The sequence below is a fragment of the Stegodyphus dumicola genome, chromosome 3, assembly GCF_044657685.1.
Source record: "Stegodyphus dumicola isolate Sdum_Otavi_A_Nest chromosome 3, ASM4465768v1".
In the NCBI taxonomy this organism is placed as follows: domain Eukaryota; kingdom Metazoa; phylum Arthropoda; class Arachnida; order Araneae; family Eresidae; genus Stegodyphus; species Stegodyphus dumicola.
In genome coordinates, this window is record NC_140770.1 from 18749898 (window position 1) to 18768718 (window position 18821).

Here is an 18821-nt window from a genome sequence, read left to right on the forward strand (position 1 = left end):
TTGAATTCTGGCTTTTTTTAGACACGAAATTTAAATAAAAAGACCTTCTATGATTTTTTACCTTTTTTGTCTTGCAGAAGGCATTATCTGAAAAGCTTTTATTTTCATAAATTAGCCTTCTAAAATTTTCCCGTATTAGATAAACCCTCTTTAGATGTAATTATTTTATCTCTGATGATGTGAGTTAAAGGCCTAGCCTAACGCACTCCGTAAATTAACTTCCTTTTGATTTTTCGCCTTGCGGGCAGAAAGACTTAGTGGCTGCAAAAGTAAGACATCTGTGTACATTGTCTGTGTGTCTACATCTGCAAATGTAATAAATTCAAAATGAAGTTGTTGCATAAGTATGTAGAAAAAGATGGTAGTGGGTAAGTATTTTTCATAAACTTATTCAAATTAGTAACATAACGACGGTAAAATAAACATTACGCATTCCTGAGCACTTATTTGGATTTTTATAGCCTTTCGAGAGATGTATAAATACCGTGTACTTTACACACACACATACAGTGTCTCACAAAAGTGATGGGACACTTGTGCTTTACGAAAGGAAACTGTAGTAAAATAAATTAAGAAAACATGTAAAAAATTTTGTGGGTGTGTTTCATACTTAAATTTAGTAACAATTATTACATAACATACATCTTCTCAAAATATTGAAATAGTAATTTAATAAAAATACAATTGTTTAGAACGGAGCAAAAAATGGCTCACATAAGTGATGGGACACTTACTTTTCCATGAAATATTTATCCAAAAATTTTACTTCTTAAAATGTTTTAATATTTTGTTGTATTTCCTTTTACTTTTAAAACGTGATTTAATCTTCTTGGGATGGATTCGAGTAATTTTTTTGTGATTTCTAGAGTGATTTTACCCCATTCTTCTTGAAGCAATGATTTTAATTGTTGTTTTGAAGAAATAGTGTGTTTGCGAATTCATGATTCCAATTCTTGCCAAATATTCTCTATGGGATTTAAGTCTGGAGATTGTGGTGGTGTTTTTATTATTTCAGGACAGTTATACAGCAGCCAGAGTCTAATGTTTAAAGCAGTGTGCTTAGGGTCATTGTCCTGGTAGAATTTAAAATCGTTATGAAGGATCAATTTTCGTGCTAAAGATTTCAAATTTTGATTTAAAATGTCAATATACTTGTACTGATCCATTATACTGTCAATAAAAACAAGATTACCAACTCCAGCGGACAACATACACCTTCATACCATAACTCCTCCTCCACCATGTTTTACTGTTGGCACCAAGTTCTGTTTGCAAAATTCTTTCCCGGGTTTTCTCTACACCAAGATTCTACCGTCAGAACCAAATATATTAAATTTATGGCTGATCTTTGGAATATGGTAACTGGTAGTTTGGCGACATTTTGGAGGCGATAAAGGTTACTACCTAGGACTTTGGAAATAATGTGAGCAGTACTCACTTCCGATTACGCATTATTTTGTGTGAAGGAAATGAGAGATCATGAGATATGTCATGTGATATTAATGGACGAATTATAGTTCTTTAATCGGAAAAGCGGGGAAATTTGGAAAAATATCTGTGGCAGTATATTATTTTGTATTAAGCTTCATTGTGTTGTGTGCAGTAGTGTTGATTAATTTTCGGATTGTATGGCACTGTCTAAAGTGAATTCTAGATTTTTAATGCGTTTATGTGATAATTCAAAAGAATTGGTTGAATGGTGCATGAGTGTAGGTTTAATTGCAGATAAGTATGAATAACCAAAATGTGGGAATGAAATGAGATTGTGTGAAAGGAAGGATATTACTGATAAGTTTGAATGGTGGTGCAAGAAATCTGGTGAAAATGGACATTTTGTGAAATGGAGTGTAAGGAAGGGTACGTGGTTTGCTGAAAGTCGTTTGAGCATGGGTGAAATTTTATTGATTTCTTATTATTGGGTGAATAGATTGCCAGTTGACTATTGGATTTCGGATTTAGAATTTAGCAGTAGTACTGCAGCTGATTGGAATTCTTTTTGTAGGGAAGTGTGCATGGAATTTTGCGAAAATGATATGGGTATGCTCTGTGGTATGAATGTAATTGTGGAAATTGATGAGAGTAAGTTTGGGAAGCGGAAGTATCAGAGAGGTAGGAGAGTGGAAGAAAAATGGGTGTTTGGTGGGATTGAAAGGGGTAGTAATAAGTGTTTTTTTAAGGTTGTGCAAGATAGAAGTAAAGATTGTTTATTAAATTTTATTAAAGAATATATTCTACCGGGTACTATAATTATTTCTGATTGCTAGAAATCGTATGAATGTTTGGAAGATGAAGGTTTTAAACATCTTGCTGTGAACCATAAATATTATTTTAAAGATTCGGAAACAGGTGCACATACCAATACAATTTAGCCGGAATAAATATTTTTGTGCCAAGAAACAGTATACTAATGTTGTTTAGCTTTAGTAAATAATTTAAATGGGGCCTTTAATACTTTATTTTCCATTTTTAATAATTAAAATTTCACTTGCATAAATTTCAATAATAGTTATTTAATAAATTAGAAACTGAATTTATGTTGCTGTTCTAGTTTTCAACCCTTCAACTGTGTGACCTTTCACTCATGTCTCTCTTCAGGCTTCACCTTTGCAATCATAGTTATTTACACAATACTGTGTTTAATGAATGAAGAAAAGTGTCTTTCATATTAGTGCATCAATCAAGGGATTAAATTTTGAGTTTGCGTATTTTTAGTAAAATACTTTGGTTAGAGTAGAGATTGCCCCTTGAATACTACTCCTTGTATTATCCTGAATTTGTTGTTTCATTTATCTCCAAGAATGCGTAATGCCTAGCTTGTGCAATTCTCTGATGTGTTTTTAAGTAAAAATAGATGGATGTGTACATGGATAAAATGAAGAGAGTGGGTTAATCTTCGGATTATGGTAACTTGGCGATTTTTTGACAAAAAGTTGGTGACCAACACTGCTACAGCAACCTGCTAGTTTTTTTTTTTTTTTTGGACGCCATTTTGTTTTCATGAAGTAAAGGCATGTTTTTTTTTTAACTCAACATTTTTTTTCAACAATCTGCTAGCCGAATTACGCTTATGCTAGAACTTTTATGGAACAAAAGTACTTAATCATGATGAACATTAGGTGCGAAATTGGGAGAAAGTGCAGAATCGCCCACTGCTTGCCGCGTTTTCAAGAATTGCACATACACGGTATCCATGTACACGTCGACCTATTTTCACTTAAAAAAAATCCCAGATTTGCACAAAAAAATCGGAGTTTGTGCAATTCTCCGATTTTTTTAAGTGAAAATAGGTCGATGTGCACATGGATACCGAGTTTGTGCATTTCTTTGTCTTGTTATTTTGGCTTGGCTCAAGAATCACCGCTATACAAGCCAAAATAACAGGTCAAAGAATTGCACAAAAATTTTATCTATCTATTTTTAAGAAGTATATGTTAAGCTTACTTTCCTTATTAAGAAACATTCTTCACTTATGCAAATAAATCTTTATTTGTGCATCACTTACATATCACTGAGACGATACAACTAAAAATACAAAATTACTATGCGCACTTCATAAATATTACCGTTCAAACCGGCTTCCATCAAAATACTCTCACGTTGCCACTCGGGGAAAATATATTTAAAATAAAATCAATGCGTTGCATTTGCATTCAGGCATCCTGACTGAGTTATGACCTCGGAACATTAAGAACTTATACTGAAAATAATTAAATCTATAATATTAAAATGTGCAGTTCGAAAGCCTTTAACTGTCATATAGATTCACTGTCCTTTTCTATTCTTTTTCCATGTCCTTGTTTTAGGTATATGTGGTGTGTTGTTATCATTATCAGCAACACTAATATCATCACCAGCATCATCGTCCTCCTCTGATTCAGCTTGACCCTGCCATGATTTCAATTGGCTCACATGAGCTGTCATTATAAAGAAACATCTTTTCACCTTCTCTTCTAATTTTGTTACTTTATAGGTATCCCTTCGTTAAACTTCTGTAATTACCAAAGGTCCTCAATATTGTGATTGTGTTTTGGTTGATTTTTGCAGTTGATTTAGGTACTCTTCTCATAACTACTATTTCTCCTCCTTCAAATGTTAAAAAAATGCTTTTCTTCTTGTTATAATTTGCTTTAATTTTCATCTGCATATCTTCAGTTCTCTTTCTAGCTTCATTCTGTAAGAGTACTGGATTCTCCCATTCATTTGCGTCTTCATCTCTAATCATCCTCATAAATCCGTCGTTAAATTTTTGTGAATAACTGTGAAGCATTTCAAAAGGAGTTTTATTTGTAGTCTTATTTATCATATTGTTTAGATTTATTTTTCCTTCCTTAATCTTTTTGTCCCAGTCCCTACGTTTCGGATTTTCTATATTCATTTTAATCATAGCCAAAATTGTTCGATTTGCTCTTTCCACTATTCCATTACCACTTGCATGTTGAGTTGAATTGAGCATATGACTGATTCCATTATTTTCACAGTACTCTCAAAATTCCTTTGCTGTGAAACATGTTTCTCTATCGCTGATAATTTTTTCTGGTAACCCCAAATCATCTACAAAACTCTTCAATGCAACTAACACATACTTGATTGCAGTATGTTTCATAGGATATAAGTGTGTAAATCTTGTAAAATTATCAATTATTACAAATAATTCTGTATTTTGTCTTGAACTTTTTACAAAAGATCCTAAATGATCTATATGTATGATTGCAAAAGGTCTTCTCTTAGGTCTAATTGAATGCAGTACTCCTTGTTTCTTCCCACTAGGCACTTTATTTACTAGGCATTCGAAACACATCAAAATGTGGCACATAACATATCACTTCATTCATTAAACCAGTATGACTTCTTGATTTTGGCTACAGTTCTATCTACTGAAAAATGCCCTAAAAGAATGGGAAATTTTACTACAATACCTTTTCTCATCGACTTAGGTATGACATATAACAATTTCTCCTTTTCCCAATCTTTTACTTTATAAAACAATCGATTATTCTTCAAGGCATAATTTTCAGTTACATATTTCTTTGCATTCATACTATCATTTATCCTTTTCTTTAAAATGTCTATTAATTTCCGTAATTCTGGATTTGAATGCTGAATAATAAGAATCTGTTTATCTATCATTAGTGTTAAACAAACTTCCAAGTTATTCTCAGTTATAGAGTCTAAAATTTCTTCTGGTTGATCAACTGGTGATTAGCTCAAAGCATCTACGTGACTTTTTTTTAACCTCGTCTGTGCCATATTTCAAGACTGTGTTCCTGAATCAGATTACTCTACCTTGAGTTTTCTTCATGTTTAAATAAACTAAAGCTTGGCAGTCCGTAACCATCATAAATCGGATTATAATAAAAAATTGTTGAAGTTGGGTCAAAGTCCAAAGTATAGCCATTGGTTCATTAGTTAAATGGTCTTTTAAAGTACTGAATGCTTCTTGCTAATCCTCATTCCAATGAAATGTTTCATCCTTCCTTTCGTCAGTCTCATTAACGGCTCAGCTTTCTCTGCATATTTTGAAACAAACCTTCTAAAGAAACTTGTAAGACCTAAAAATTGTTTAACTTCATGTTCATTGGTTGGTTTAGAAAAGTTTAATATGACTCGTACTTTTCTTAGTCCAGGTTGCATACCATTCAATTTTATTAGAAATCCCAAATACTCAACTTCATCTTTTCCAAATTCGCATTTTGTTAGTTTCAATGTCAACTTTGCTTCTCTCAATCTATCAAACACTTTTCTAAGTTTTTCCACATTTCTTTCCAAGTTTTAGCCGGAATTAATATGTCGTCCAAACAGCATAATACTTCTAACCCAAGGCTTCTGAAACTTTTTCCAGTCACGACCCCTTTTTATCACTGAGATTTTTTCAGTGCAACCCCAGGACCCCATAATATTTATGAACATTTTGTGGGACCAAGCATTGCACAAATTTGGCACATGCGTGAGTGAAACTGTCACTTTTTTCACTTGTACTGTAATAAACTATTGCATTTTTAGGTCATTAATTTTAAGACACAGAATAATGTAAAAATTTTAAATAAGTAATAGACGAAATGACAGTATCATGTACAAAGCAAGTAAAATGAATGTTTATATTATAAAAAGAATGCGTTGAAATGTTTTCATTTATTTCTTTGCCTGTATTGTCTTATCTTTATCTATTTTCAGATACACATTTGGTAATTGTAAAATTATTGTAATAAGTTGAAGAAATAGCAAAACTGCAAGACTCAGAGTTTAAGAAACTCCGAGCTAACCCGAAGATCATACGTTCAAATTGACCAGTATCATCTGGAGTGATGAAATCTGTTTTCAGTTTTGCTTCTTCAGTTAAAGGAATCTGTAAATATCCATGAGCTAAGTCCAATGTAGTGAAAATTTTACACTCACTAAGACATTCAAGATCATCTACCCTAGGGAGTGTGAATTTATCTCTAATAGTTTGCAAATTCAACTTTCTATAATCTACCAATAATCATACTTCACCTGTCTTGTTATGTATTAGTAAAACTAGACTAGCATACAGAGATCTTGTTTCAGTAACAATTCCATATTTCTTCCATTCATTAATTATGTTCTTTATAGAAGCACACTCCTTGGCATTGGTTTTATACGACTTCATGCAAATAGGCTTACTCCCTTCAGTTTCTTTAATATCCATTTCTGTTAAGTTTGTACACCCAAATTCCTCCATATTTAATGTAAAACAATCTCGATACTCATTTATCAAATCCAAAACTTCCTGTTTTCTCTCTGGCATAATATTGTTATTGATTTTAATTTCTTCTAAAGTAATCAGTCTCTTCAACTTTTTAATTTAATTTATTATCATTATTTCCTTTTGATTTGAATTTTCAATTTTCTGATCTGGATTTGATTCAACTAATTCTGCTACTTCCGCTCTACAGATACACTGATTCTCTTTCAAAATTAATTTTCGATCGCTATAGTTAGTGACTAGTATCACTGTTTCTCCCTGTATTACTTCTAATAATGGCCCCAACTCATCTTCTGATCCACTTATTAAAACATAACCGTTATTTATTTCATCAGTTTTAACTTTCACAAAATAAACTGTATTACTTTCGATTTCAGTTTCCTGGCAAGCTTTCAGTTTAATTCGTAGAGTGTTGATGTAATTTTGCAACTGTGAAAATGGACAAACATTAGAATAGCATATGTGCAAGGTATTACGTATCTTGGCATATGCAATATGTAGTAAATAATTCCATGTTCGACCAACTAATAAGTCGCATGGTTGCTTTTCATCTCCTACAATTAAAACTGTAATGTTCTTTTCTTCCACATTATCAATCTCTTAACAGTTACTTTTCCCAGTGTTCTAGCAGCTGGTTTACTCTGGTTTCCAAAGCCAAACAATTCCTCCACATCAGGTTTTCTAATAAGATTCAGTTTCCTAGCCACAGAATGTTTCAGTAAACACGAACTAGAACCCATATCTATGATATCAGTAATTTGTTGTTCATTATTGATTCGAGCATATTTTAAATATATAGTTGGTGAAACACCTGAATTCTGGTTCATGGATAAATTATTTTTAACATTTGTTAAGTCTTAACTCTTAAACATACACTTTTTAAAAATATGACCTTTTTCATTATATTTCCTGCAAATAATTTCTTTTTTTTAGGTTGAGGACAATCCATTGCTGTATGTCTGTAATCATTACACTTGAAGCATTTCGGCTCGCCCTTTTATTGCAGATACCAGAATTATATTCCCTTTTCCTTTTGTCTATTTTGTAAAATTTATCTCTCAAACTGTATTTATTATCAAAATTGTTTTTAAAATCCACTTTGAAATTACTGTCTGCATAGAATCGTTAACACATCTTGGTCTTGAATACCGATTATAGGATCCCTCATAAAATTTAGAATGAAATTTAGGTTTAGGATTACACCTAAAAGTTTTTTTTTCTACTTGAAGTACTTTCATCCCTGCCTGAATATTTTCATATTCATCTAGTTTTTCAGCCAACTCTTCGGGATTAATGAATTTAGACAAGTCATCAATGAAATTATCTCGTAATAGTAGTGGGGACCCTTTTCTTTAATTGATCCTCAATAATAAGTTGTTTTAAAGAGTCAAAATCTGTTACATTTAATCCAACAAGCCACTTTTCAAAATAATTTTTTAATTCAAACGTGAAGTCCCTCCACGTATTATGCAACATATTAATATGATCAACAAACTTTTGCCAAAACTGTTCAGGGCTTAACTTAAATTTTCTCAATAGCAGTTGTTTAACATGCTTATAGTTGTTAGCTTTTTCTTCTGATTCATGGGTAATTAATTGAGTCATTTCATAAGGCAATAGACCCAACAGCTGAGAAACCCAATTTTGTTCTTCTAACTCAATAGGTCGTACCTTCTCTCAAATAAGACTAAATGAAAACTTATATCACCTGTATTCAAGTGATACTTATGCATTAATTTACTCATATCACAGAAATTACTTTTACTAACATTAGAAGGAACAGAATCATTTACATTACTACTTCTGATTTCCGCTTCTATTTTCAACTTTTCAAGTTCAAATGTTCTTTGATTATCTTTTTCTAAAATCTCTAACTTTTCCCTGTCTAAATGATCATTTATAATTCTATCTAGTATTTGTTTAGTAAATTCTTCGTTATCGTTCTTACTATACAAAATCATATCCCTTAAGCCTACAATTTTAATATCAGAAGAGATATCTACATTATGTTCCAAGGCAAGTTCTTTTAAATCATAGTTCTTGCCCTTTGCCAAATCAGCCATCTTAGACTTCAATTTTCAAATAATAATGCAATAATTTTACTTGGTTCTTTCCGTTTAATACTTAGACATAATATAAACAATTTATAAATGCCACTACCTTTCTACTTTCAGTTTTGGCGAGCTTCCACATTCAATTTAGGCCTAAGGTACATTAAGGCAATACATTGTTAAATCCTTGGTAATAATTCTTGTTAATCCCACTTCTGAATTGTTAGCTTACTTTCCTCATTAAGAAACATTCTTCAGGTATGCAAATAAACCTTTATTCGAACATTAATATATATCACCGAGACGATACAACTAAAAATACAAAATTACTATGAGCACTTCACAGATATTACCGTTCAAATCAACTTCCATCAAAATACTCTCTCGTTGCCACTTGGGGAAAATATATTTAAAATAAAATCAGTGTATTACGTTTACATATATTTTACAGATAATCCTTTCTTATTAGCAGGGACTGTAATAAATACTGGTGATTTTAATTTCTGTGCAGTATATAAATACATTTAAGAAAAAAGCATGATCATTTTTTTTTTTTTTTTTTTTCTATTATACAATGACACAGTGGGCAGCTTACTGATCAAAGTTCCAAGGAAAGCTGTTTTTATCTACTACTTATGGTTGTTCAGGTTCTTTAATTCTCTTCAAATTGCTGCCATAAATCTGTGGCTTAAGGTCATGTTTGTTGTTAGTTATATTCCATTGATGTTTAATCATTTTTGATATTTTAAGAATATGAAGGCTAGACTTGCAGAATAGAATTATTTTATGCAGTAGTTTTAGATGCAAGACATTTTAATATTAGATTAGTGTTAAGTGCAGTGTGCGTATTTAAAGTCATGAGGAAGCTTTTCTTAATATTAATGATCTTGCATTTTCACATAAATGGTGAATATCGTTCAGTCTGTGGTGATATTTTAAATATTCACACTATATTGAGGGAAACCAACGAGAATTACAGCTAGTCTGTAATTAAAAACTATAATGCTGGTTAATTTATCACGAAAGAACGACTTAAAAAATGGTTCTTTCTTTCACCATTTAAAAAAAAATGGTTCTAGCCTCATTTAAATTGAGTTTGATTAATAAGTCATGGGCAATAAAGATATCTTTTTAATTATATCATTTATTTTAATTATATTATTAAGTCTATGTAATTCTTTTTTAATTAGGTCTGTGACCCTTTTGCCAGAAGAGTCAGAAGATATGTGGCATGCATATAATCTCATTGCAGAAGGTGACACGTTAAAAAGTACTACTATTAGGTAAGTAGGTTTTCCAGATATTGTATTATTATAATAAACACTGTGGATAAGAACAATGGCCACATGCATATGTTCATGTGTATGCTAACATCTCTAATATGTTTTGGTAGCACACAGAGGATAAGAAACTCAGGAACTACTCTGATATGCGCCCTCAAGTCGCCAAATTTCTCGCCAAACATTTTTGGCAAGAAACTCCGCGCTGCCATATTACTATCTAAATTTTTTGTCTACATTTCGAACTTTCAGCTTAAAATGTCTCCAAAAACGTGGTTTTCGCACATGAAAAAAACCACATTTTAAACACACAATTTAAGCTAAAAATCCAAAACAAAAACAAAAAATTTAGATAGCAAAATCATAAAGTTTCTAACCAAAAATATTTGACAGGAATCCATGTACACAGCGATATGTTTTAACTTAAAAAAAAACATTCAAGAATGGCACAATCTAGGCAACGAACGAATCTATGAACTACGCACACCTTGCTTTAATAAATTAACATAACAACAGTAAATTTCGAAGACTACCATGTGCACAGCATCCTGTTTAAACTTAAAATAATCTACGAATTGCATAATCTAGACAACAAACGAATCTACGAACTATTCACACCTCTGTTTAATAAATCAACATAACAATAAATTTCAAAGAAAACCATGTACACAGCATTCAGTTTCAACTTTAAAACACATCTACGAATTGCACAGTCTAGATGCTACGCGCACTAATCAACAAAATAAACTAAAATAACATAAAATAAATTTCAAACAATTCAAGAAAACAACAATAACGACAGGAATTCATACTAAAAAAACGATGAACATAACATTCTACAAAATAAGAACAAGAATAATGCACTTACCATGCATTAATGCTTTTTCAAACAGCAGAAATACCAATCTCATACCGCTTTTAACATGCCGCCACGTAATCACTATCGTATTTATATGACAGCCAGACACACTATCCAGAAAATACATACTATGGTTCACAAATAAATAAAATCACAAATCCCTACTTCTATCATGTACAGCCACTAAAAATAATCTCCCAGATCCTCTTTCCACACCTCCAGATACCCACTGCCCCTCAACAGGACGGCCACGATGATATTTCCTTTTGCCGAACTTCAATTCAACAACTTCCACCATTTTATCTTCCCACCCCCTATCTTCTCACACACAGAGCATGGCGCGAACCAATAAGCTCCAGCGAAAGATTTTTCAACGTCAACAGGGTTGCATACAACACGCAATCGCGCCAAAATCCAGCGCAGAACACATATCATTGCATTTGGTGAAATTAGGGCGTATATCAGAGTTTTACCGAAACTCAATAACATACACTGCCTGACATAAAAAATGCAATGTATAGAATGTAATATTAATTGATACGCAGACAAAGCATGCATACGTTAATATATAAATGGTGTTATTTATAGAAAGATAAATTTGTGCAGTGCTGAAATATGCAGGGAATTGTTAAGATGTATGACCACCCGTTGTGGCAATGCAAGCTGCAAACTTGTGAGGTGCAGATTCATTTATCGTTTGGATAGTGTCCTGAGAAATGGAAGCCCATATGCTCTGAACCCTACCTCCAAAGTTTGTCCTCTGATAATAGCTGGGGCAGAGCAGACAAAAAACAAACAATCATGTCCCAGATATGCTCATTGGGGAAAGATTAGAGGCCATTGTAAGTTAGCTGTATTACATCTAGCTACACTAGAAGTAAACTGCAGCATTTTTTTAAGCCCGTATTTTCAAAAAAAACCAGTTCAGAAGATTCATTTCAAAGCATAAAATTTTACTTGAAGATCTAAATGTTTTCAAATCAAACTTGCTATGTACACTTGAAGATAACTAAAGTTTGTAAGCAAAATTATCAAAATGTTAAAAGTGACATGGTCTATAAAATGGTGATTTATAAAATTCTGAATCATCAAATATTTTGTATGAGTTTTCAATCTAATCTATAGAGCTATTACAAAACATCTCGATGAATCCCCTTGGGCTCTATTTTGAGTCCCATTCTGTTCTCTTTATTTCTGGAATTGAAAAATGCATTAACCCTTGCTAGATAGAACTATTTGAAGCTGATGTTGTAATATGGTGCAATAATTCTGATATCAGTGAAAGGTAATCCCAATTGAATAGATCCTTAGTTCAATAAAATGGAATCCCAGTTGAGTAGTTCGGGAGTTCGCAGATTATCAGAAAATTACCTTCAGTACTTCTAAATCTACAAGTTGCTTCTTCTAGCAATAAGCATCTCTGTAACTACTCAGGAGAGTAGTTATAGTGCTTGCATTGTTGTAAATATCCTACTTATCTTAACTTCTTTGGATCCTGAAGTGAATTATGTCAAACATATTAAAAAATTAGCTGATAAAGCAAGAAAAAGACTTAGGATTTAAAAATATATTTCAGGCAGAGATTGGAGTTCAGACACCTCCACTCTTAGAATTTGGTCTCTACTTGGTCTGCCCTGTCCTTGAATACTGTTTTTAAATTCTTCATGTAGCATCTCCTACTAACTTGAAAAAAGTGGAGAGAATGCTCCTCAGTGCTGCAAAAATCAGCAGGGAGCCTTAATGATGTAGTTCTTTACAAGGCAGATGCCCAGCTTCTGACTTTGAGATTTGAAGTCAGTTCATACAAGATAGAACTTGTGTTTTTATCTAAAAACTGGACAAGTAATCAATTTTAAAGGGAGACAGTCCACTTAATTATGTGTGGAAACAGTTTTATTGATTTTAACATTGAGATATCCATATCTTTTAGTTGTACTACCTCTATTAAAAATGTTGAATTCCATGAGGAATTGTTATCTGGTGTTGTCAAGCATAGCCCCATCCAGAATTACCGTATTTGACAGCATATAAGACGCACTTTTTTCTCTAAATTTGGTCTCAAAAAAGTAAGACCTGCGTCTTATACGTGAAGGACAGAGGTTAACCTTCAATACTGAATGCTATTTTTAGCCCGGGTAAAAGTCTAGATACTGTAATGTATTTTGCAGTAATTAAAAAAACAAATAATCTTCTTAGTAGAACATAAATTTTATTTTTAGTTTGCGGAGATAGATAATTTGTATACAATTCTTAAGTGGCAAAATTTTCATACATCTACTAGCTGGTCAAACTTCAAAATTCTAATCTTGAAATAATTTCTTACGTTGTTGAGCAATGATTACATAATACAATTATGGTGTTGCCACTTCAACAATAAGTGTAGTTATTTGATAAATAACAAATTATTACAACACACATAATTTTTTCTACATCTGCCATAATTATTTTGCGCATGCGTGAAATATCTGTCTCCAAAAAGCGCTAAAGCTCGAAGCTGATGTCGAAGTTCGAACAGGTTCGACGGTCACATTACGTCTATGGAGCCTTTTCTTTTTTACATAGACTTTGACTCAGCCGACACACGTGTCGGTATCGGTGCTACTCTGTATAAACGTGTTGGTATCGGTGCTTAAAACTATTTGTTTAAAAAAAATACCCTGAAAAATATGACTGCAGGAAACAAAAGATTAAGCTATACAATTCAGTATAAACTAGGAGTGTTAAACTATGCCAAAGTGCATGGAAACAGAGCGGCAGCAAGGTATTTTGGTCCACCACCTACCGAAAAAATGATACGTACTTAGCGACTGCAGAAAGATCAACTAAAGACTGCTAAAAAACAAAAATATAACCTTCGATGCCCAGCTCCATCTTGGCCTGAACTTGAAAATGCCGTAAAAATGTGGATGATAGATAAGAGGAAATCTGGGATAAGTATTTCAACCAAAATGATAATCAATGAGGCCAAAAGATTTGCAGAAAAACATGGGAATCAGAACTTTTCAGGGTCTGAGGGCTGGTGCTACAGGTTCATGAAAAGGCAAGGCTTATCAATGGGCAGAAAAACAACTATTACACAGAAAATGCCAGCAGGTTATGAAGAAAAAATACTAGCATTTCATAGGTTTGTTATAAATGCACGCAAGAAAACTTCTTTTGAGCTCAGTCAAATAGAAAATATGAATGAAATTCCACTCATATTTGATGTACCATCCAACAAGACTGTGAGTATTAAAGGGTCTAAATCAATAACCATAAAAACCACAGGTCATGAAAAAACCCGATATACGGTAGTTCTAACATCTTGTGCTGATGGCACAAAACTACCACCATTTTTCATATTCAAAAGAAAAACTCATCCGAAAGAAAAACTTCCAACGGGTGTAATTGTTCATGTTCATCCGAAAGGCTGGATGGACGAAGCTGGAATGAAACTGTGGTTACAGAAAGTATGGGCAAGACGACCTGGTGGACTCTTAAGAAAACCTTCTCTTTTGGTTTTGGATCAGTGTAGTGCCCATAGAACTGAAACCATAAAGAATTAAAAACCCAGATAGCTGTCATTTCTGGGGGACTGACTAGCCAATTGCAGCTTTTAGATGTATCGGTGTATAAGCCATTTAAGGAAAAAGTGCAAGAACGATGGAACAAGTGGATAGGAGAGCCACATCACGCCCTCACACCCTCAGGTAGAATGAAGCGGCCCTCTATTTCACGAGTGTGCGAGTAAGTAAAAAGATCTTAGGAGGATGTAAAGGCTGAAGTAATGCTCTTGACGGAACAGAAGACGACGCATTATTCAAAGAAGGTGATACTAGCGATGATGGAAACAGTAGTGATGACAATATTCTTGTTTTCAGACGATGATGATAGTGAAAAGGATTTTTATGGTTTTGAAAGTGATTAAAGTCTAATTTCATGATAGGCAACGTTTTCCTTGAATCTGTGTTTTTTGTTGTTTCTGCTTTATTTTGTATTATGTTTGATTGCTTGTTGTTCATTCATTTATTCATTATTGAAATTTACTTATGTTCAAAATAGTTTGCTGTTTATTAATTTTCCTTAATAAAAATATGTGTGATAATTGCATTCAATTATTGTTTATTTGGCTTTTACGAAACGTGAGAACTAAAAGAAACCACATTTAAGGTATTGTGGTACAGCGCTGTCGCACGGGCTATTGAAACTTTTTTTCCTTGTGTGTGGCCTTCTAAATAAGGGTACGTCTTATATGCCATCAGATACCTACTCAGGCAGTTGGCTTTGGAAGTCATTAATGATATAACTGGCCAAGCATTGGTAATCTATACAGTTGGAAGCAGATTGAATACGGGTAGAGGAGGGAGTGGCATTTTTAGTAGCATGTTCAAGAGTGATGTTAAATAATAATCGGTATTAGAAATGCTGACCACTGTTTATCTTTGATCGGAACTTATTGCTATTACTGGTGCTTGTGACCATGCTCTCAGCTCTACTACATCAGGATCCAGATACTAGAGACAGTATCTGGATCCTGATGGACAATTGGAGCTCCGTTCAGTATTTGAAGAACTGGCTAAAAGATCACGGAGAGTACTGGCCAAAATATTATTTCCAAGTTGGGTAGGCTTTGTCAAAGGAAACATGCGTTTCCCATGGATATCATTACTTTCGGATATGCCTGGAAACAAGACTGCTGATGAACTGGCTAGAGACGTTATGACCTCCCTGATCCCAGTACCACTCTCTTCTACCCTTCGGAATCCTGTACCCTGTTGGTATGCAGCAAAGAGTTCTGGCCTCTTTTTGCAGTGCAAAAGGTCCAGGACTCTTCAGACAGCCTTGGCATGATTTCTTAGCAGACACCTTTCATTGTACAACCTTTCGTGCAGGGAGGAATTATCTTTCGTGCTTGTATTTGTTCTATCCCTGTTCATCTCATGGAATGTATGGGAATTTGTGGCATGGTCATTTGGATTTGGTATTGGCTTTCCCACACTAAGAGGATTAAAACAGCAGCAACAAGATAGCATGAAATTGTGTAAAACTTCATGTATTTGAAATTATGTGTCATATTGTTAAAGATGATATAAAATTGTTGAATCTAATAACAGCTTAAGATACTAGATTGATTTAATTGGCAAAGCTGGCTTTGAGATCAGGCGACATGGGTAAGCTAACCTGAATGCTGATTAATGAAGGGGCAACACTTAATTGTTCTGATGAAAAGTGATGTCATTAAGCATGATAAGGAACGTATTTTTGAACATCCCATTTGGTTCGAAAAAGAAATGGGCCATATGTTTATTAAAAGAGTGCTTGTCCTCACAAAACCCAACATGTGTATGTTTGGTGTGAAATGCAGAATGAATTATATAAATGTTGTGAAGTGAATGCTGAAATTATAATTTTACCAATTCCATGTTAGCTTTAAGCTGTGTATGTTATTTCCTTGTAAAGAATAGTCTAATTTTTTAATTGAATTTTTATTTCCTCATTTAAAAGGTATGTATATGCTTTTAATTTTACTTACGTCTCAGCTTCTAAGTTATTGTTATGTAGTAATTAAATTAATTTAATCTTATTCTAAATTTCGGCTGCCCTCCCAACAGTAATGGTTTGATTAATTGACTAAGCATATTTAGATTAATTACAGCAAAGTAAGGCATAGATCTTCTCATAAGGCTCCCCTGATAAGATTGCCTGTGGCTAAGCATCCTATTGAGTGAATTGCTACAAATATACAATGCCTTCTGCTTATTAGAATGTTCCAAACTTATCTGAGTTTATATATGGCTCAATTAAATAGATTGGTGATTTATATATTGCAAACTGTGACACCAGGTCATTCTCCCATTGACCTTGAAACTGTTGCCAATTAGCATGATTTAGTACCAATTATGAATAAGCATAACATACTCATACCATCTCGCTTTTGCTTAATGTAACTTTGATTTATTCTCAATAAACCATGTTTTGTTTTTATGAATAAGGATGCAAATTAACTGTAATTGTTGTACTTTATTCTTGCATTTTGAAAAAAAGAAGTTTGAGGCCTATACAACCACAAAATTTGGGTTGATTTAAAAAAATTATTAAAATTTGGGATTTGTCTTCTATAGAACAGCAAGCAGTGGATTATTTTCAAAGTTATAGAATCTGACCATCAAAGAAGTGTATACTAATGGACACAATAAGGTTAGCTGGATATTGTCAACATTCTGTGGGAATTTTGTATTCACAGATGAACTTCCATGAAAATGAAACTTCCATGAAATCGAAAGGCCAATCAAAACTGTAGAAATCGAGAAAAAACTTATTACATGGTGTCAAAATTAAATGGGCTGGATACTGATTGTTTATCAAAAAAAGAGGCTTCAGTTCCTTCAGAATTCCACAGGACAGATTGGCTCAACTTTGCCAGGATCTGCTCCAGCTTTTATGGTTTGATCGTAGCCAACTTTCATAATATGTAAATACCATAAATAACTAATAGTTAATTCCAATAATTAAATCTAAAACTAATGCTAAAATTTAATTATTTATGCATTTCTGGAATTCATTTTTTATAAAAAATATTTTTATAATTACATACTTGCTGCAATCTTTTAACTTTTAAAAAACAGTAGTTCTATCCATGTTTGCTTCATGCTACTATTTATCAAGAGTTTGTTAATCATATTCATAATTATATTTACAAAACTCTTGGTACCTTGTCTGATTAGCACGTTTCAATTCAAGAGTTTTCCTTAGAATTTGCAGTGCTTTTCCAGATTCGATTGATACTGGCATGTCATCAGTTTTTTTCCTTGCATGCTCCACTTATCAAAAACATGAAGATTGTTCAACAATTTACCCTTTTCTCACAGGCTAAGTCTTTTTGGTTAGGCATTTTCAACATGTTGCAAGTTAAGCACATAACTAATTAAAAGAGTGCTTCTTCCAATCATTTATTCAGTTTCAAATAAATTTGGAGAATGATAAAATTAAACTCATTTTTAATATGAGAGAATAAACATTCTCTCTTCCCTTAAAATTGAAGTCTTAATTTTCGTGGAACCCTTTCAACAAGAACTCCCTGTGTGTGAACTAAAAGAACTTCCAGTCTTTTTTACGCAAGTAAGGCATTAACTTACTCAATAAAGTGAATCATTTTGTGAACGAATAGCGTATGTCTGTTTCTGTTGCACTTCCAAGAACTCTTGATGAATCAGTTCTGGAATGAATCTTCCTACTCTAGTTGGTAACATTAACTCATTTATAGTGCCTTTGTTTTTGTAAGTTAGGGCAATTCTGCCACTCTGAACTCTAGAGTGAACAAAGAGCCCCCAAAAGAGTGTCTTAACAGGTACAAGGGCCGAGGTATAGACAAAGTTCTAAATTCTTTTAAAATAATTCATGAGGTATTTGTGCTACTTTACTTTTGAGACTGACAATTGATCTTGTAACTGAATTAATAACCATCTGTAGTGTTTATCCTTTACTGGTCAACTCATTTATAATAATATTATTACCCCAAAATGGCAATACCTTATTTCAATATATACGTATAATTTTTTGGTTATTTCTGACTATCCATATCATCTCTTGAAAAGTAGCCAAACTTTGGCAATTAAGTTTTTGCTGAGCTTATATTTTCAAAAAGGGCAATGTGCTAAAACTTGCATAAAACAGAAACCAGTGAACAAATGGAAAATGTTAAGAAACATTAGTAATGGAATATTTACCTCCTTTCTCCCATCCTTCCTGGGGCTGTTCTTCCTATGTACACAGCAATCTGTTTTAATTTTTTTTTTTAAATTTGAGAATTGCATAAATTTAGTATTGCACACATTTTTTCCGTGTGGGCACAGTGATTTGTTTTCTCTTGAAGTGTCAGAGAATTGTACAAATTCATCATCAGTGTACAAAATAATAAAATTAAATAGTTT

The 18821-nt window shown here is 33.0% G+C and overlaps 1 protein-coding gene across 2 annotated transcripts in view; it reads left to right on the forward strand.

Moving 5' to 3' along the window:
- The first annotated feature begins 252 nt into the window (after window positions 1-252).
- pelo (pelota mRNA surveillance and ribosome rescue factor) overlaps window positions 253-18821 on the forward strand; it is a 57482-nt gene continuing 38913 nt past the window's right edge. For both annotated transcript variants that reach the window (XR_004757323.2, XM_035353585.2), the window contains exons 1-2: window positions 253-368; window positions 9963-10055. Coding sequence is in view for 1 of the 2 variants with exons in the window: in XM_035353585.2 (XP_035209476.1) it covers window positions 328-368; window positions 9963-10055 (134 nt within the window). In the remaining variant the exon portion in view is untranslated. The remainder of the gene's footprint in view (window positions 369-9962; window positions 10056-18821) is intronic.